The sequence below is a fragment of the Musa acuminata genome, chromosome BXJ1-8 (genome assembly GCF_036884655.1).
Source record: "Musa acuminata AAA Group cultivar baxijiao chromosome BXJ1-8, Cavendish_Baxijiao_AAA, whole genome shotgun sequence".
Taxonomy (NCBI): domain Eukaryota; kingdom Viridiplantae; phylum Streptophyta; class Magnoliopsida; order Zingiberales; family Musaceae; genus Musa; species Musa acuminata.
The window spans coordinates 12,627,717-12,648,842 of NC_088334.1; the positions used below are offsets into that span (position 1 = coordinate 12,627,717).

Below are 21,126 nucleotides of genomic sequence, written 5' to 3' on the forward strand. Positions count from 1 at the left end.
CATATCCACATCATTAGGGTTACAATAATATATCATTAATATCTCGATCAATCAACTTAGTTTTGACTCGTGTGTATAGGTATGTCTAGAATGTGATTAAGATAAAAATACAAAGCTTTCGCTATGTCATCTACATGAAGATCAAGGTTAAAATAATTTTTTTAATTCTATCTTTTTAACATCTAAATTAGCAACCCGAGGAGGATGAGTATGATAAAAAAATAATCTTCTTGATAATTATATTAAGAGTAAGTTTTTATACATAATCATAAAAGGATTGAATATTTGAAAGACAATCCTTAATCGTTTCTAACAATCTATCCTTATCTTTTATCCACACGAGTGTTTGCTTTGGATCCATGTCTATATAGTTAAATCAGCTAGGGATAATTTTTATCTCCTTATTTTTTCTTAGGCATCGTATGCAAATGATGATTGATCAATCGATATCTTCCCTATGATCATGAGACTCATTGGATCGTCGTCAAAATCTCTTAGTTTGATTTGGTGCAAGACACTTCTACCAATGTCATGTATTTGAGAACAGAAATCGAAACACTAGCATCAAACTAAGCCGAGCCGGACCGGGTCGATAGGGACCGGAATGGGCCGGGTGAGGCCTAGTCTCGAACCTGTTGATGGAAGTCGAGCAGGAGTTGGGACTCGTTTAAATCCCTGGCCCGATCGTTTTCCGTCCATTTCTAGCGACGGCCCCTAACTGACCGACCGGTGGGAAAGGTACGACGGCAACGATAGCGGAGAAGAAGGTTCTCCGCCACGATTCAGGAAGCCCGGCGAGATCGACCTCGCTTCATGGCGCAGATCCCCAATCTCGACAACGCCCCTGTCAATCTTGCTTCCCTCAGGCATCAGCCTCGTTGATTCATCATCGAACTCCTCGGTTTTCCGTTCGTGTGTCTTGCTAATTGATATTCCTGATGTTTGTACCAGGGAGCAATCGCAGAAGGATCTTCTCAACATTCTCAAGAATGTGCGATCCTCGAACCCAGCCGGCCCGATTTCGAGTTCTTGTTTCCTTTCCTCTTCTTGACGATTAGGTTTCTTTCTCTGTAGATTCGAGGGAAGAAATGTCTCGTCATCGATCCGAAGATTGGTGGATCACTTTCGCTTTTGATCCAGACGTCGCTTCTCAGGGTAAGCGGTTTCTTGATTCTTGGTGTCTTTTGATTCTTGGTAGTCTGTTTCACTGCGCCTCCGTTTTCCTTTTCTTCTTTAGTACTTCTTCTTTATGATCTCGCGTGCTATATGATGAGGGTTACGGTGATGCATCAGGAAAATGATGCTGAATTGCGACATCTCTCTGCAGAGCCTGTTCAAACCGAATGCTCCAAGATTCTGTATCTTGTGCGACCGCAGATCAATTTAATGAAGTTTATCTCATCCAACATTCAGTACGATCTTTCCAAAGGAGTCCAGAGGGAATATTTTGTTTATTTTGTTCCACGTCGGACAGTTGTCTGTGAGAAGGTGAAAAATTATAGATAATTGATTTCTGACACATTGGGCTTCTTATATTCATAGATATTTGTCCGAACACATAGTTGTAGTTCTATTGATGCACATATTCTTTTATTTTATTATTATTATCATTATTATTCTTATAATATACAGTAATTACACCAAAGATCATGTTCATATATACATATCTGTTGAAGCATGGATGGGTTAAAGGAGAAATTCTGATGCTTGTTTCCAAGTAAAGCTGATATGGGAGTTCATAAAATTTCTCAGGATCGTTACTGAACTTTGGCAATTGAGTTATCATCATTGTTGTAAACCTAAAGACAGCTGTTATTTTCTTCTTTCTTTTTTTTTTGTCATGCTCAAATCGCTACCAAGTTTACTTGTACATGTCTTGTCATTTTACTTGTTGATTATATCAACAACTTTTAACTTTTTTTCTACTGCCATACTTACACCGAAGAAATAACTGGCTTGTTTGAAGCAATCATCTTTCTTGTTGTGTTTTTACAACTTTTAGCATCTCTTCCTCAAACCATTGCCTTCCTAATTTTCTTTCCATTGCTGCATCTTGTTAAGGGTCTAGTTGTTACCATGATAGTGAAATTTCTAAATTCGATACCCAAGCCTTTTGATGTTATAGATTACACAAAACTGGTTTATGCAGTATTTCAAAACCTCTGCTTTCGAGGCTTTTTTGCCTTTTTCTAGAGGTATCTGCTACTGTGGCTGCCAAAATCTTTATCTATTGAATACACACATCATTACTTTTATGCTTCTTTATTATATGGGGAGTATGTTTTTGTTAATATCAATTTTCTTATTGGATATTAATTGGCTTTTACAGCTTCAATTTGATTAATCGAAGCGCTACAGTCCTCAAGAAAATAATTGCTTCTTGAATATTCTGTACTTTATTTGGAAAATAAATTGTTTAATATTATTTTTGTTCGACGTAACTTTAACTTTTAAGCAAATTGTCACAAATTCAGTATACTGGTACTGCCCGATTAGTCCTATTTCGGAAATGGGCAAGTCTAATATTGACTTATAAAGGTCTGATGAGTGTACTATTGCCAACTTCAGCTTAAGTTTTTTGACCAATTGTTTAGGTTAAACGAAGCTGATGGATAAATTAGCCTATCAGGCTCGGGTCATGACATTTGATATCAGAGCCGTCCTAGTATTTGATCTTGGTGAGGAGGCTCGAGTAAGAAAGGGTTACCCATGGATGGGGTTAGAGGACTCTTCATGGTGTGGAGTCATCATTGGGCTATGCCTTACATGTACCATATTAGAATTTGATTTGGGCTCTTCTAGGCCTTAACGAGGGTGTCAAGTCCTTGAGTGGGGACGATTGTAACACCATGCCAACTTTGATTGGTATACTATTGTTAACTTCAGCTTAAGTATTTTGACCAGTGGTTTAGGTCAAACGAAGTTGATGGGTCAGTTAGCCCACCAGACTCTGGTCGTGATAGGTACTGGGGTCCAACATATGGAAGCCGATATCAAACCACTTATTTGAAACCTTTGTGCCATCCTAATGCATTGAGTAAAGTCAATCATTGTTTAAGGCAATTCATTGTTTATTGGTAGCCAATTGCCAAGTGTATGTTAATGAACAATAACAAAATTTTTTTGGAGCTTGGCTTTCTTATGAATCCAATTCCAATTGAAGACCAGAAGTTACTAGATTCTTATTATTATTTTTCTGTGTCATCGTCATCTTCTGTTAAATTTATTAAAGAATTTTGTTTGTTGCCAATTTTTGTCCTCTCATATCTCCTTTAACCGGATTTATGTCTCTTTATGAAGAAAATTTCATTCCGACCTTTTTCATTTTTCATCTCCATTTTGGTTATTCTTACTTTCCAGCATTGCTTTTTTGGAATGAAATTGCATTTAAAATTGCAATTTCTAATTATTTGAAAATTTTGATAGTCTATCTGTAAAAGTTTGTTAATTGAGAAATTGTAATTGCTTAAAAATATTGATATATGCTCTTGCAGATCTTTGAAGAGGAAAAGGTTCATCATATATTGACTATTGGAGAATACCCTTTTTACTTGTTGCCATTGGATGAGGATGTTCTATCTTTTGAACTTGATCTTGCATACAAGGTATACAAGATAAGTATACTTGATATGTTCCATCATTTTAGGTCCCAAAACACTTTTCACGTTTTGTTGTGGATATTGTAGGAGTGCTATGTTGATGGCGACACAAGTTCGGTTTGGCATATTGCAAAAGCTATTCATAAGCTGGAGGTATGTTGTTGCCGTACACTAAAAATATGTATGGATGCTTTTGCCGTCTACCGTATGTGTTACTTATTGAATGTAGTCTGCTTTACTTTTGTTCTAGCTTCTTAGAAATTTATGTTCATATTATTGGGTTTGTTCAGATCTATTTCCTTTGCCACATGTCTTGAACAGTTGGTGAGGAAAAATGATATGCTTCCTTTATTTTTTTTTTAAAATGTCCAAAATTATCTTCTGGCTTTGATATTCAAATTAGCTGAAGTTAGCTGCATAGATCCTTTTATCATTCGGTTCTGAGAACTTTTTGAGAGCTACATACATCTTTTATTATTTGTCAATCCATCATATTCTTGTTACTTGCATAAGACAGAATGCAGGAATAACATTCCTTTTCTAGAATGTACCAGGTATTCCAACCATGGTTCTAACTTCTAGGTCTCTGATATTGGATGTGACTGGTCTCTGGTTAAAGTTAAACCATTATGGATCCAGTTCGTATGGGTGTACCAACATGGTATGCTGGTACATGCTGAAGTACCAAGAGAGTGGAGAAGGATGGGGAAAAGAAGACGAGGGGAAGTACTGACGACAATGGAAGACAGGTGGGCTGTCTGCACTGGCGAGCGATGGTGTGCCCCACACCCCTTAGGCTCAGGGGAAGGGGGCGTGAGATATATATATATATATATATATATATATATATATATATATATATATATATATATATATATATATATATATATATATATATATATATATATATATATATATATATATATATATATATATATATATATATATAGTTTCTTTCATTCTGGGAACACTGTTAGCTCTCAGGTCACCATGGGTACTTGTGAACTTCTTAAGACTTCTTCCCTTCTTCTCATTGCATAATTCATAGTGTGGATAAAAGATCTGGTAATATCTTATGGTGGTATTCATTTGACTTCAATGCAAGTGCTGCAAAATGAGTTTCACTAGACACCTTAGAAGACATACTAGAATTATGGATTCTTAATCCTTTACACATTACTTTGAAAGAACATCCTTTTTCTCTGTATGATTATGGTTCATATTAGTTTATCTTCCTTTTCTGTCATATTTTATTGTCAGAAACTCTTTTCTAATGTAGTGGAAAAGGATACTATCAAACTTCTGATTTTTTTCATCGCTTTTAGTAACTACCAATTATGTTGTTGCTAGTATAGTTTTAGATTTTCTCTAGTCACACATTAAGGAAATCACTGCTATGCCAGCACTAGCTGTTGACTTCCTGAATATGACAGTTCTTTGATCATTTGAGGAAAAGAACTCTCTCCATTGTTGTGCATCGTACTCTTATTTTTCTTGAAACATGTTTGCATCAGTATTGTCATTTTAATTTGCTTTAGTTGCATCTTGCCTAATTTTATCAAGTCTTGCAATTACATTTCAGTTTTCCTTTGGGATAGTACCAAATGTGAGGGCTAAAGGGAGGGCAGCAACAAAGGTTGCTGACATTTTAAATAGCTTGCAAGTGGAAGAGCCTGTTAACGCAGCTGATGTAATTATATATCATGTGTCCAGTGTCTTTTGCCAAAATTATCTTTCCAATGTGTTATAATTGATGGCAATAATTTTATTATGGTTCTTCAGATGGGAATTCCTGAGATAAACACACTTATTTTGCTGGATCGTGAGGTACTTTTCTTTCACAATTTGGATTACTGATTTGTCTACAACACTATGTTGATGATTGAAAAGTGTTCACTAATTTGTTTGATAGGCCAAAATTATCTTTCCGTGTTGCTTTTTTCTTTTTTAATTTATAGTCCAACAGCCTTTGCTAACTCTGCCTTATGTAATCTGCTACCCTTGAGGATTTCTTTAATCTTGTTATACAGTCATGTTTGTCAGTCTTCTGTTTTTGAGATTTCTTTCCAAGTTACTGTTCAAAACTAAAATTTTCTGTGCAGTTACTACAGTATGTATTGCTTTCTCTAAGTTTTTGTAAGGCTTGATGATTTCTTTAGAAATCTCTGTATAGTTTTTCTGATTTCATGTGTACTGCAGGTTGATATGGTGACACCTATGTGCTTTCAGCTTACATATGAAGGACTGCTAGATGAGGTCAGTCTAAGAAGATTTGGAACTCCACTGAGCTGGAGATACAAATCAACAACTCTATTGGTCTAATTATTATTTTGTTGTTAATATATCTGCAGATGCCTTTGGACAACAGTAAAACCATATATAAATAAAAATATTCTCAGAACAATATTCTTTTGGTTCTAAATGACTTTGTATTCATGGAGTACTTCTATTAGTATATGAAATAGAAAAATGGGAAGAATGGAAATCAAGGTATTTTTATTTAGTGGCATGCAGCATGCTGGTATGGCATGTGCTGACCCCATTTTGGCATAGGCTTTATGCATGATGCTAGACCATAGCATGTTTACATTCTCTTGACATGTCATAGTATTTTGCCTCGTCCTAATTATTGATGTTGTTGTCTAGTTTCAAAATCTTGGTAGAATCAAACCATGTACATTAATGCCTCTTATTGTATTTTGGGGCAATCCATGAAAGAATTTGTCCAGGAACATTGTTTGACACATTTTCGGCATGATGAATGAATATCTTTCTTTCCAATTTCTTCAATGGCTAAAAATAGATATGATGCAACTAGAGCTGCAATTTTTTATCTTCACATGCTTCACATCTTTGTAGTTTAATTCTTCTTATTTTTTGATATATACACCTATATGAAATATTTATGATACCAAAATTTCAGCTCAGGGCCTAATTTGTCACACGATGTATACATTCATACTGTCATACATACATACATACATATATACATATAAAGATGTATATGTATATATACATACATACATATATATATATATATATATATATATATATAGATGTATATATATATATAGATGTATATATATATATATAGATGATATATATGCACATATATATGCACATATATATGCACATATATATGTACATATATATGTACATATATATATGTGTGTGTACACATATCCATATACACATGTACATATACATACACATATCCATATACACACACATATATATGTATGTATATACATATATATGCACATATATATTTATATACATATATGTGTATATGTACATATATACATATACGCATATACACATACATATATATAGATATATATGTGTGTGTATATATATATATATGTGTGTATATATGTATATATGTATATATATATAAATATATATGTATACATATATATATATATATACATATATTTATATATATGTATACATATATTTATACATATATATATGTGTGTGTGTATATATATATATATTATATATATATATATATATATGTATACATATATATGATGTATACATATTTATATATGTATACATATATATATATATAATATATATATATATATACACACACATATATATATGTATACATATATATGTATACATATATATATATATATATATGTATACATATATATGTATACATATATATATATATATATATATATGTATACATATATATATATATATACATATATATATATATATACATATATATATATATGTATACATATATATATATGATGTATGTATGTACATGTATATATATATATATATGTATACATATATATAATGTATACACACACACACATATACACACACACATAGTAATTGTGTCTCTAGTAAGTGGAAAATCTATATCTCAGTTAACTTTTTGGGTCAATTGTAACTAGACCAGTAAAACTCATATCTCAAGTTCAATTACTTTCACAGTAGTGTGAATTTAATCCTACCCACCATCATCTTTGTATGCACAGAAAATGTTCCTCTTCATGTGTACACTGATCTTCATGAATATTTTTATTTGTACTTGTACATGGTGAAAAAATTGTCACAACTTAGTCCGATGGGATAATTGAGCCACTAACTCTGCTATTAACTTTGTTGGGGCTGGACAACTAGTTCAAAATGCATAAAGTCTGGAATAGTAGCAGTACACCATTAAATCAGATTTAATAAGTCAATTTAAGAGCTTACTCACTTTTGATATGGGCTAAACTGCAGTATTACAGGTATTACAAAAATAGCTCAATGGTGGTTAGGATCATGCCACCTACATGGATGATGATGTATACATTATAGTTTTGCTGGTTTTATGAGTTATACGTAAATTTCTATTACAAAGTATAATTGTTTGACTCATTTTTGTTTAAATAATGATTACTTCCATCGATCTTCATTTTCTAGGATATTATGTGATCAGACATTCTCTATTAATTTCACTGCATAATTTAACTTTTGTGCATCCAACATTACCTAGTACTAACTTTATTTTATGGAAATTTTACTAACATGCAGATCTTGCAAATTAATAATGGGTCTGTGGAGGTTGATGGTACTGTAATGGGCCAACAAGATGGAAAGAAGATTAAGGTTCCCCTGAACTCGAGGTACTTCATTATTAATATTTTGATTGTGTCAGGATTTCTATGAAGTCAATTTCATGGATATTATGGTTAGAAAATGTAAACAGATGGAAAAAAAATTAAAAGTGCACATTAGACCAATTCCTATTCCTCTATTATGAAGTATAGCGGGTTGTTTGGCATGAAATTTACTTGAGGCAAAGATAGTTTAAGCCTGTCAACTTATTTCATTACAACAACAACAATAAGCTAATATCACAACTATTTGGAGTCAACTACATAGATTTTTTGCTGTCATTTAGTTTTTTAGAAAGTTCATTGGGATCATGAAATAGGGAGTACAAAAGGAGGGAGAGAAAGAGAATCTAGAACAAAGGCCTCCCAAACATCTCATAAGAGAAAAGTTCTCTATGCAAAAATCTCCAAATAACAACATAGATATAAACTAGGCACCTGAATATTAGAAGCCTTTAGGAGCACACAACGGTTATCAAAATTCTATTTTTTTCCCTTGCTAGGGGTTAATTCTCCACCATAAGGCATCTGATAGAATTGCAAATCACTTGTCACATAAGCAAACACTTATTCCTTGCTGTCCAAATCTTTAAACAATTGAAGATAAAGAGACAATCCCATTAATAACTCTATCTACTCTTAACCCTGTGATTCTCTAGGTCTTCAGGATGTGGTTAATTTTAGTATATCTCAAACTTAGGATGCATTTGGAAGTATATTTGTATTTTTAATGTGCATTTGGAGAAAGAGATATGAGTGAATGTACAATTGTGGAATGCTTTTAGTGCTTAATAAACAATAGATGAAAATTACATTTTAAATATGCATTGATGTAAGTATTATTTGGTAAAATTATATTTCAAAAGTCCATTGAGTATCATATGACAAATATTTTAATATTTATTCAAAAAAATATTTTTTATTTAAATTAATAAGTAAATAAATAAAAAAATAAATGAATGTATGTAATCTTGCAAAAAGATTTTGTATGGCCCAAATATATAATAAATAAAAAATATAATCATATAATTGAATGTAGAATAACATTTGAAAATAAATAAATAAAATTTGAACTTATAGAAAACATATGTCATGTTGGTTTCTCACTAAATCATGTTCGCAATCTTGTGATTTTAGATAATATCATAGAGTAGTTTGAAAAATTAAAAATTTACATTAGCATCCCGCAAATGCTGAAATGCTAATGCTACCATGGTGCAACATCAACGTTTTAACATCTGCAATGCAATGTCAAAGTCAAATATGATTTGAAAAAAAAAATACCAAACATCAATTCACATTTGAACTGTGCATTGGACCCTCAATGCACATTTCAAATGTGCTTCCAAGTGCATTTTTAGTCTCCCATTGTATCCTATACTTGACTACATAAGGGCAAATGAGAAGGACATAACTAGCAGATACGTTCTAGTCAATGATTTAAAAAGCTCTAGGCGCCAAGGTCCCAAAATGCCTGAGCGAAACGAGGTACTCTGAAATATTAAAATATAAAAATTATATAATATAATTAAAAATATAATTATTTAAATAAAAAATATAATATTAAATAAAAAATATACTGTTAACAATATATTACTTAAGTTAGAGGGGGAGAAAAAATATTCTCTGAAATATTCAAATATAAAAAATTAATAATATATTTAAAAATATAATTATTTAAATTAAAATATGATATTAAATTTAAAATATACTGTTAACAGTATATTACTTAAAGTTAGAGGGGGGAGAAAAAATATTAATAGTAACAGAGGGAGATAGCAGCAGCAACGGATGATTAGTTTAAGATAGTTGCAGTAGCGCTGCGAACGATAATAACGGCAGTGGTGGAAGCTGTGGACAGCAGCAGCGACAACGAGGGAAGCTGTGTACAGTAGCAGTGACAATGACGAAAGCTGCGAACAATAGCAACGACAACGGCGGAAGCTGCTGATAGTAGTGGCGGCAGCGACAGAAGCTTCAGAGGCGTCCGTCGGTGGTGGAGGAGCCTACGGTCCTCTCCCTCGATAGTGGAAGGAAGCTACGAGGGCTGTTGGACTTGTCCGTCGACAATAGAGGAAGGTTCGATCTGCTGTGTTTGCGTTTAAGGCAGCTGCAGAAAGCGTCGGCGGCAAAGGCAGAAGTAGCACTAGGGTTCCTTGGGGTCATGCGTGCATGAAGCATGGCTTTTGAGGTAAGAAACTATGAACCGAACTAGCCTAAAACTGGTTCGGTTCGCCTAATTGAATCGGGCACTTGCCCAAAGCGCTGAGCGCTTGCATTTGGGTGAGCTCCCAAGTGGCACCTCATTGAAGCGCGTTGCCTGGTGCACACACGAGGTGCTCGAGCCTCACCTCGCCTCGCTCGAGCGCTTAGGCGAGCGCCTATTTAAATCACTGATCCTAGCAATTGTAATAGTTGTAAGAAGCATTTTCTCTCCATTGATTCCTTAAAAATGATATGTGTTGAATGAATTTTGTCTATCCTTAAGTGCCAACCACAAAAACTTCCCCTACCAAAGGCTGGGCATTTCCAAAGAACTTATCAAATAGAGAGGAGACACCTTTAAACTTGAGAAAATTATGAAAAAATTCTTCAAGTATCATTAAGAATTAACATAAAACTTTCCCTGCTTTCTTTTACATGCATTTCTTGTGCATAGAACTTGTTTTCATACATTTTCAAGTTGAATTCTTCTATATTTTACTTCACAAGAGAATATTGTTGAATCAGATCCGATGTGATTCAGTTGAATTCTGTGCCAAATGGTTGGCACAAATCTTTGTTTGCTACCATGAGAAGTGCTTGGTAATTCTAGTTTAACATTTTTGTACAATTTTGTAGTTTAACATATGCATATGGACGTTTAGATACTGCCATTCTCTTGTTACCCTAATTGAAGTAAAACTAGGTTTTAGTAACCTAAGTTTGCTTATCTGACTTTACTTTGAACCAACTGGATACAGAGATGAACCAGTGCAAGAGGTTTACATATTGTAATGGTACCCAGAATAGCTCTGCATTTACATTTTCTTTATGTTTCTTTTGTTTCAGTGACAAGTTGTACAAGGAAATCCGGGATATGAACTATGAAGTTGTGGTTCAGGTTGTTCAGTTTCATTCATTGTTATTCTCCATTTTCAATATTCAATCTGCTAGTAAACTTATATCATCAAATATGGACTATTTGTTGTTTTTCCAATGTTACTGATTTGGACTAATAATTGCAGGTTCTGCGCCAAAAGGCAACTTCAATCCAACAAGACTATGCAGAAGTAAAATCTACTGTAAGGACTATAACAGAACTCTATGCTTCTATTGATTTCCACTGGGGAAGTAGTTTCTGTTATTATTTGATGTTGATGTTAAAACAGAGCAGCCTAGTGTATCTCACCACTTCAACGTCTCATTATAATTTCATATTGTTTATGTCTATTTGCAGATTTGTGCAATTAAGTATTTATTGTTGTTAATTTTTGAATTGAGTATTCATTAAGAAAGTAAACTGACGTTATATGTTGTAGTTCCTTGTTTCTGTTGGGCTGTTCCTTAAGCACTCCTTAAAAACGTATGATTGAATGTTTTAAAAGAAGTCAAAACATATGCATTAACTTAACATTCTTTAAAAAATTATCCGCTAGATATGGCTAAATAGGCACCAACTTTTGTTGAGAGTTCTCAGTAATAATCTTGGTAGCCATGTTGCATTATTAATGCTTTTGCTTACTGTCATCCCAGCAAATTATTTCAATTGTTAATTTCTTTTTCTTGTAAAATCTCTGTTATCATCCATATTTTTTATAGTTTCATCTCATATTAATGAGTAAATATCTTTAAATATCATGAGAAAATTCAATTCATCAAGGGGGAAAAAAAAGTGATCCATATAAATTAAAGAATGAAAATATGATAGTTAGACAAAGGTTGCCCTCATTGTATGCTAGGTTAAATCTTTGATATTTATTTCAAAGGTAACCCACAGCTAGATTAATGTTTCATTGTTTGAGATATTTATTTCATTTGCCATTCTACCTTCACAGTATTTAATCTTTGTCCTTTTCTTCTTGTGATTGTCTCCAACTCTTTTGCCATCTTTCGTTTTATTGATCATCTTCACAACAGCCATGGTTGTTGTAATTGGGTTTACATTTTGATGTTGTTCTAACTTACAGTAATAGAACAACAACAAAGCCGTAAATCCCAACTATTCGGGGTTGGCTATATGAATCTTTTGCCACCATTGGAATGTGTAAAATGTCATATGTTTAGTTAAGTTCCTGGTACTTAAATATTTATTTATAGTTTATATTAAGGTATTTTTAGGTTATTCTCTACCTCTCCTCATACCACTAGCATTAATTATTTCACCTGTTCTGACTACCACGTCCGGAGGTCTCCTAGGCATATGTCCATACCATCTTAAATGATTCTCTCATCATATCCTTTATCGAAGCGATTCTTGATTGTTCACAAATAAAAATATTTCTTTTCTTATCTTTCCTGGTAACTCTACACAACCATCTCAATATTCTTATCTTGGCAACATAAACATAATCAGTATTGTCAAGTAACTTACAGTAATAGAAGGGAAAAAAGGATTAAGAGGAAAGAAATGGAAAAAAAATGTTTTTTGTAGTTGTAAAACAGTTTAGTTGCAACGTAATTATTATTGCCTTTCGTGGCTTGTATAAGACTTGGATTTTTGTAATGTCTTTTTTTGTGGTTGATAGATCCATATACATGTGTTTTTCATGCCTTTTTCATTGAGTCTTAGCATGATATGACCATACTGCTTATTTTTCTGGACATTGGACTTACTAGTTTCATACCCACAGTATTATGCTCTTTTTTAATTTTCTTTAGAATATTAAGCATCTTCAGATTTCACGAGCTGACTTGGAACTTGTTCCTCTTTTTCTTGATACCATATAAATTATTGTGCTTTTGCTTTGTCTTTTCCATATATACCTTCATGGTTGTTTGCCCTGCTTGAGCTGATTCTGTGGTAAGTCATGGAAAAGAGATGGTGTATAGGCAATTATTTCAGTTTCTTTTAAACATGGGTTCTGATTCACACTCCAACTGTGTTACAACACTGAATAAACTAATGGGAATGACAGAAGCCCACTAAACAATCAGAGATCCCTGTACATGTGAAGTTTCTATTATTAAATTCTTCTGATGTTGTGTGAGTTACACTCTATTCAAATTTCACATGTATATGTTTTTTCTACTGATGTTTTACCCTATCTTTTGGCCTGCTAATGGATCCAGAGTTAGTTAGCAGTAGATTAATTTTTTAAATTTTCCTTCTTGCTTTTCAGTGCATAACTTCTTATCTTGTTGTCATGCTGTTGAGTTTGACATATAGATGTAGCAGTATTAAGCTCCATGTGATTTGAATGAACATTATTTCTGTATTATGTTACTTATTTTATGGTTGCTTGTGTATATAACAGTCTCAATCTGTATCTAAGCTGAGGGATTTTGCTAAAAAGTTGTATTCAGTACCAGAAATAGCTGTAAGTTCCATTGTCTTTTCTCTTTCCTCTAATTCAAACTTCTACATGAACTTACAGCTGATTTTTTCTCCAGAGGCATGTAAATCTCGCCCATCATTTGCAATCTTTTACTTGCAAACCATCATTCCATGCTCGACTAGACATAGAACAAACAATTCTTGAGCTTCAGAATTTTGAAGCGTAAGCTAATTCATCTAACTTCTCTTTTTCAGTTTTTATCTGTTCTAATATTTTAGTGGATAGAGGCAGCTGGTGACTTTTTCTTAGAGAAAAAACTTCTGTAGTCTCTGTTCTATGAGTAGGAATTGCTATGTTGGTACTCATTTTTTAGTCCCTTTATAACTCAAGATGCTTCATGTTCATGAAACTGAGTTCCTAGAATTAATAAAAAGCAAAAAGTTGATCTTTTTCTTAATATTAATTTCTTTTATATTGTTTAATCTTAGCTAGTGTATCCAAATGACAGATGTTTTGAGTACATTGAGGAGATGATCCACAAACAGGAACCACTTGTCAATGTGCTACGGTTGCTGGTGTTATTTTCCATTACTAACTCTGGTCTTCCTAAAAAGAACTTTGATTATTTGAGGTAATACTTCATCATTAACATATCAGTTTATTTTTATTTTTTGGATGATACTATTATAGTTTTACATTTTTTGGCATTTAAGAAAATATTGAGTTTCTTCCAAGTAAGCATGGCTGATATGTTCAGCAATTGAAGCCTTTGGGCATTCACTGCTCATTATCATTGTTGTTTTATAAAGTACAATGCATAGTTTTGTTAAGTCTCTTGAACTATTTATGATGCTATATTGTCCTCAATGTTCAAACATGTGATTGTCTTGCCAATGTTTAGTGTCATTAGTGCGATGATGTCATTAGTGGCACACTTTTTGCTTATTGTGCAACTGTCTATTTATAAAGAATTATATTACTGTTCAATATTTGACATTTGTGGTGGAGACCATATTAGATTCATTTTTCTTTGTCATAATCATTATTTAGTTACTGTGACATTCTGATATTCAATAATAAGATGTCTCTGTTTTCTCAATTAGGAGAGAGATACTCCATAGCTATGGATTTGAGCATATGCCCACATTGTATAATCTGGAAAAGGCAGGCCTCTTTAAGAAACAGGTAGGTACCATAAAATTAGAATTTGAGGTATTTTGTTATGTTTGATCTATTCATTATGCCTCTATTATTTGTTATATGGACAGTCTCTCTCTCTTTTTAGTTTTTATCACGTTTTCTTTTCTTTTGGGTTAGTTTTCTCCATTATTTTCTCATATGCATTTGACCTGCTGTGTAGGAATCTAAAAGCAACTGGCTTACTATTGCTCGAGCTTTGCAACTTATTGTTGAGGACACTGAAACGGCCAAGTATATCTATGTATTCACAATTGTTTTCATATTGTTGGTGATTATTATATATTGACTAAACTCGTTTATCTTATGCTTTTTAATCATGCTGTTTCTTGTCCGATTGACTATACTTTTGGCATGTGCCTCTCATATTTTCTACCTCTTATATGACTTTTTATAATTGAGTTCTGATCTCGAATGCAACATTGCTACCTGATTTAAAAGGGATGATAGTAGGTGTTATTTAATACTTTCAAACTAAATATAATTAATCTTGCATGTGGCACCAAGGATTGTCAGTTACACTGATGTAGCAATTCCTCGGAACAGTATCTTTATTTTGTTAATTGATCCTGTACTCATCAAATTGTCATTGTTTCTTCTATACATTATTTTGTTATCTTCTAAAGATTAATTGGTCGATAACAGACTAAATCTAGAACCATTATACCATTATTTTCCGTGATTACCATCTGTTGATCTGTATTGGACATTAAATTCAGCATTAATCTTTTTTATATAGTATATAGTCTATTAGGGAAAGAAGTATCCCTGTGTGAATATCTTTAAAAATTAAAATACCTACATTTTACTGTTGTTGCTCTAAGCTTCCTTTTGCTTGCAACTATTAATGTCTGCTCTGTCCATGTGCCGTAACAGTTTATCAATTGTCATTCATGAATTTTGCTATTAGAAGCACCAGTTATTATGGTATATTATGGTATTGCATATCTACTTGTTTGTGCTGGAAAATACAAAGCTCTAGTGACAATTTTAGGAGATTTGCTCTATCAATGTTATATCCATTTTCAAACTGCACAAAATTCAGATGTAATACTAACATATATTTGGATGCAGTAGAAAGATTTATGAGATGCAATGTCCTTACAAATAATAAAAGCTCTCTAATTGTTCACACAAAATTAATTCAGTTAGTAATCATTAACAAGTTTTTTTTAGAAAAGAAAAAAATGTCATTATTGTGTTGTTTGGTACATAAGTAGTAAACAAAAAATTGAAGTTTGCATCGCAAAATCTAGGGGAGCAATGAGTTCTAGCTATGTTGGCAAGCTTATGAGAAATGGAATTGGTTGTTTTGTATGCCCCAAGGAGAAGGTTCCTTTTGGGAACCAAATAGTTGAGGCGTGATTGGGTGTGTAAATATCTGCACAAACAAGGGCTTGGACTTTACACCGGATGGTGCTAGGAGAAGTCAAAATTAACGAAATAGAGCGTCATTTCTGTTCTTTCAAAGCAGCCAAAGGGAAGTCAAAATTAACGAAAGTAAAGTAGAAGAGGATTTGTTGAGATTGGTTCCTTCATACAACCAATACTGTTGGGCCATTCATTAAGGTGCTGAAAATGTAATCCCAAAGCATATTGTGCGAGGTTCCAATATTCAATAGCAAAGTAACAGAAAAAAATGTGGGAAGTAGAGTCAGGACCAATGTGGCAAATTGGGCACAGAGATGGGTAACAGTGTATGATATTAGATAGATAGAGTGAGGTAGGTAGTCTGTTCCATAGGAGTTTCCAAAGGAAACACTTATTTCTAGGAAAAACATTGACACTCCAAATCACCTTCCAGCCATGCCATTCTCTACCTGGGTCTCTATGTCCTTGATTTAGAAAGTGTATAAACTATTGGATGTTGCTAACCCGGAAGGGTGAGGCGTCCATACCCAAGTGTCATCACAGGACTGCATGGTGATATGGATAGAGGATAAGAGGTTTACAAGTTCATTAAAGAAAAGGGAAGTAAGAGTATCAAGTTTCCAAGCATGATTAAGGTCAAATACAAGGGTGAAGTTAGAAGTTAAACTCATATTTATGAAGGTGGGCCAACGATTAAGTGTCATCACAGGACTGCATGGTGATATGGATAGAGGATAAGAGGTTTACAAGTTCAGTACAGAAAAGGGAAGTAAGAGTATCAAGTTTCCAAGCATGATTAAGGTTAAATACAAGGGTGAAGCTAGAAGTTAAACTCATATTTATGAAGGTGGGCTATCATATTATTTGGAAGCCAAGAATTGGCTAAGGAGTGTAAGGGAATAGAGTTGATGACAGAATCAATGAGAATGACCTTGCCTGCTTGAGAGATTGTATTTTTGTGCCATCTGTCAATTCTGGTAAGAATTTTATCTATAAGTTTGTTCTTAATGGTTTTTGGGAGGTGGGTGTGAGTGACAAAACAAGTTACTTAAGCACAATCTGTTACTTTTGTCTTTGTAAGTTGTCACCAAATTAGAATATAGTAATTCAGAGTTTTCTAAACATGTTTGGAATTCCATTTGCTCTATTATTTGTGTTACCTTGGATGTATTGGGACACAAGAATTCTAGAACAGAACAAATGTTTTTATTCTCCATTGATGAAACCAATGGTGTCAATGGATAGTTAATTATCATGTGCTGCTGAGAGAATTATTTTTCTCATCTTATTTTACACTGCCGAGAGAATTATCCGTAGACAAGTCTCATTGTATAGATGCTTAAAGCAAACTTTAGTCGATTGTGTCCTTGGATGTAGTAAACTCAATCCAGAAACTTCTCATACAGAATAAATTGTTGATGTTCCTATATGTTATGCTCTTTCAGGTTTTTCTGCACACTATCATGTTAAATCAGTATTGTATTGCACACAGCTTTTAGTACTTGACTTTTTATTCTTTCCAGTAAATGTTAACCATTTGTATCTGAGTGTTTTAGCATCCCTGACTGCATTTCAGCCCCAATGATATCTCGTACATATTTTCTGGATATGCACCTCTTAGCATTCGGCTCATACAACATGCGATTCGATCTGGATGGTAGGTTTTTTTTTCTCAACCATGTTTATTTCCAGTTTAATTTAGTGGATATCAGTACTACAAATTTCTTATTTGTCCTGCTTTTTGGTATCTTTGCTTTTCTGTTGAGCTGTTGAAGGATCTATTGTTTTACTTCCCTACAATGTTTTCAAAGACCAAAAAAGACTTGGCTAGAGAAGGAAAAAAGGACATGATGATTTCATGTTTTTTGTAGGATGGGCCCTTTATAGAGTGAAATATCAAGGATCAATATAGTCATTCCATATGGTTGAACCTAACTCACTAGTAGGTTAACCAGTTCTATCCTAGCCAACCCTGTCTAGTTCGTGAATTTTTGTGAATTGACTTGCCTACACAAGAGGGGCTTCAAAAGGCTATTTACCAGCATGTGGGAGCCAATATTTTCCACTAAATATAACTAGATGATGAACACTCTTGAATTTTCCACTAAATATATTGAGCTGGAAAGCAGAGTGGTGCTTCATAGAGTTGTTAAGTGCCTTCAGCAAAGATGGAAAATATGACCATGGTTTTAAATATGGAATTTCTGGTACATGCCAACTAGTATTTAGTCTTCTAACCAAGTACCTATATTGGAACATATGACTTGATACTAATACATAAGTAATTTTTTATTTTTTATTCAATGATACTGACACCATACCTGTCTGGATAATGGACCTATGTATAAAACCTTAGAGTAGTAGATAAATATTCTTTTTAATTGTGCTTATTACATACATGAAAATGGTCCAAAGTTTGTACTTTGTCATACATAGACCTTTTCTTATAACCAAGTTGTCAAGCAGGCGCTCTATTGAAGAAATAATGAAGCTGTTACCAGGACCTCATGTGGATCTAAAGAGGGTATGTTTGCAAATTTCCTATTTGGCTTAGATTGTAGATAAATTTTATATTTGCAATTGTGAAAATCTTGCTTTTATTTGTTTGTGTATTAGGGTGCTTCCAGTTACAGTTCATTAGACGCAAATCCCATTTTCCAATCTAATCTTGACAGGTACTTCGAAACTTTTTGCAAGCATTTTAAAGTTGGTTTAGAACTTGTGTAACTCTTTACACTTCACTCTTCTCTCCTGTAAGCTCGTTAAGTATATTATTTTGACTATTTTGAGCTTGCTTAATTGTTAAAAAATTGTAGATTTTATTAGTTACTATTATATTGTTAAACTATATATTGTTATAAAAGTGTACTAAGCAAAATTGGCTCTACTTTATTTTGACTAGGGATGGTCACTACGATATGGTCCAATATCCATTGATATGTGTACTATGATGTGTACGATATGGTCCAATATCCATAGATCAAAGCAGTCCAATTCATTTTTCATTATTTTGTCAATTGATATAGGCAGTTTGAGTTGGTATACCATTCAGTAGATGACCAAAATCAGTGATCATGGGCTAACTGAGGCTAATTATGAGGCTGTAGGAATTAAGAAACTTGAAATGTAATTCCTGTTTGATCATCTTACCATTCTCAGAGTGAATGGGTAAAATTAAAAGAAGTGGAAGCAAATGACAAAATGGAAAAATTACCTGTTTGATAAATTTATATATGAATAAAGAAAGGAAATTTGACATAGAATTTCCTTTATCGTGGTAACTTAATCTGAATTGCTTGCATCTTCCTGATTGTGTACAACCTTTTTGCCGACAAAAAGAGGATGTTTGCCTACAATGAAATGTTAGAATATAAACTGTTACCAGGGTTGCTGACGGACGCCGGTCCTTAGCTTTGGTGATCTTCATTGGAGGAGTAACTTATGCGGAAATTGCTGCTCTTCGTTTTCTTAGTTCACAGGTATACTGCTGCACCTTTACCCCCCCTTCTCTTCTCTCTAAACTTGGTCAAAATAAAAATAGCTTGCCTGTTGGATTTGCTTCAAGTATGCCTTCCGAATTTGTTGCAATAGAAATTCTTAAGCCATCCTCCCATGCCATTTGCAGGAAGGAATGGGATATGACTTCATTGTTGGGACTACAAAAATGGTAAATGGGACCACAATGCTTGAAACTCTTATGATGAACAACGTTTAAGGGGGAAAACCACCTTGATGTGTTTGACTGAGCCATTAGTGTCCTAATGTTTCATTCAGAAAGACCAGCATATGGCTTCATATGCTGCTGGGCACTTTTTGACTGGACCGGCTGGAGTGAGCCTGTTTCCCTCGAAAGGACCTTTGATTATCTGAAAGTGGTTTTGATTGTAGAAACTTTAACATTGTACAAAGAAAGGTGATTTGTTGTTAGTATTCAGGTTTCAAGAACCGAAAAACAAATTGATTGCACAATCACATGTAATATTTTATTGTAACTATTTGAACAATTGGATATAAACAGTGTTGAGAACGTGTTTTTGCATCAGCAGGTCATCTTTGATTTACTGTTTGTTCCTTGTGATTAATATTTGGGCAATATAACTGCCCACATAGTGTGTCACAAATAATGCAATGTTATACAACATTGAACTATGCAACCAAGTGAGGAGGAGGTCATATGATATAAGAAAACAACCGCAATTATGTTCTACAAAAGACTGCATAACTGAAGAATTCCAAGACACACATTGTAGATGAATTCAGTTTGGAATCAGAATAACAAAATCAAGATATTCCAATAGAAAACTAAATAAACTAAAACACCCTTCAAGTAGAAACTAATTAAGAACGCGTTCTAAACAGGGTAGATCATTTGAAAATTTGATCCTGAAACAAAGCGGAACAAAAGACAACACATGAACGGTGACCATTTCTACCAGCTGGAAAATAGATGACTAGCCAAAAAAACAACAGGTTCTCCATTTTGATCATTTCTACAAGCAACATGATGAACCATAGAGAGTAAAAATATCCCCTTGAGAAAAAAGATAGCAGTGGAGACTGGAGACTATGCAAGAGAACTACCAAGAATAGAACCAATCTAGCATACGTTATGCACTGTAATTTTGTAACAGAAAAGAATGTCTTATTTTTTGAAAAAGTTACATCTGATATACAAGTATGCCTTACATCAATAATGATGACTGTAATAAACAAAAATAACTTAAGACATGAAACAATCACAATTACCTACAATGTTAACTATAAACACTAAATTTATACCTTCATTCATTTATCGACATGCAAAAAGTTTAAACAACAAGCCAAAATCTGGACTCCATATTCTAATAATAACAAAAT

General features: G+C 33.4%; 1 protein-coding gene across 2 annotated transcripts; it reads left to right on the plus strand.

Moving 5' to 3' along the window:
- Positions 1–690: 690 nt before the first annotated feature.
- LOC135587566 (vacuolar protein-sorting-associated protein 33 homolog) lies at positions 691–20,326 on the plus strand. 2 transcript variants are annotated; one of them, XM_065079124.1, is made up of 22 exons: positions 692–866; positions 952–991; positions 1,075–1,155; positions 1,294–1,488; positions 3,495–3,605; positions 3,687–3,752; positions 5,182–5,289; positions 5,382–5,426; positions 5,799–5,855; positions 8,142–8,233; positions 11,276–11,327; positions 11,452–11,508; positions 13,681–13,743; positions 13,817–13,923; positions 14,210–14,332; positions 14,805–14,886; positions 15,062–15,132; positions 17,846–17,926; positions 18,736–18,793; positions 18,886–18,944; positions 19,655–19,748; positions 19,895–20,326. In XM_065079124.1, exons 1-22 carry the CDS (start codon positions 814–816, stop codon positions 19,982–19,984), a joined length of 1,785 nt encoding a protein of 594 aa, XP_064935196.1. In that variant the 5' UTR covers positions 692–813; the 3' UTR covers positions 19,985–20,326. The 2 variants fall into 2 exon arrangements, with proteins under 2 accessions (XP_064935197.1, XP_064935196.1); XM_065079125.1 differs by lacking the exon at positions 19,895–20,326 and having other exon boundaries at positions 691–866; positions 19,637–19,736.
- The last annotated feature ends 800 nt before the right edge of the window (positions 20,327–21,126 follow it).

Coding starts and splice junctions, on each gene's coding strand:
- LOC135587566 (XM_065079124.1), top strand. CDS start 814: ATGGCGCAGATCCCCAATCTCGACAACGCCCCTGTCAATCTTGCTTCC. Junction 5,290..5,381: donor AGCCTGTTAACGCAGCTGAT/GTAATTATATAT, acceptor ATGGTTCTTCAG/ATGGGAATTCCTGAGATAAA. Junction 17,927..18,735: donor CATGCGATTCGATCTGGATG/GTAGGTTTTTTT, acceptor GTTGTCAAGCAG/GCGCTCTATTGAAGAAATAA.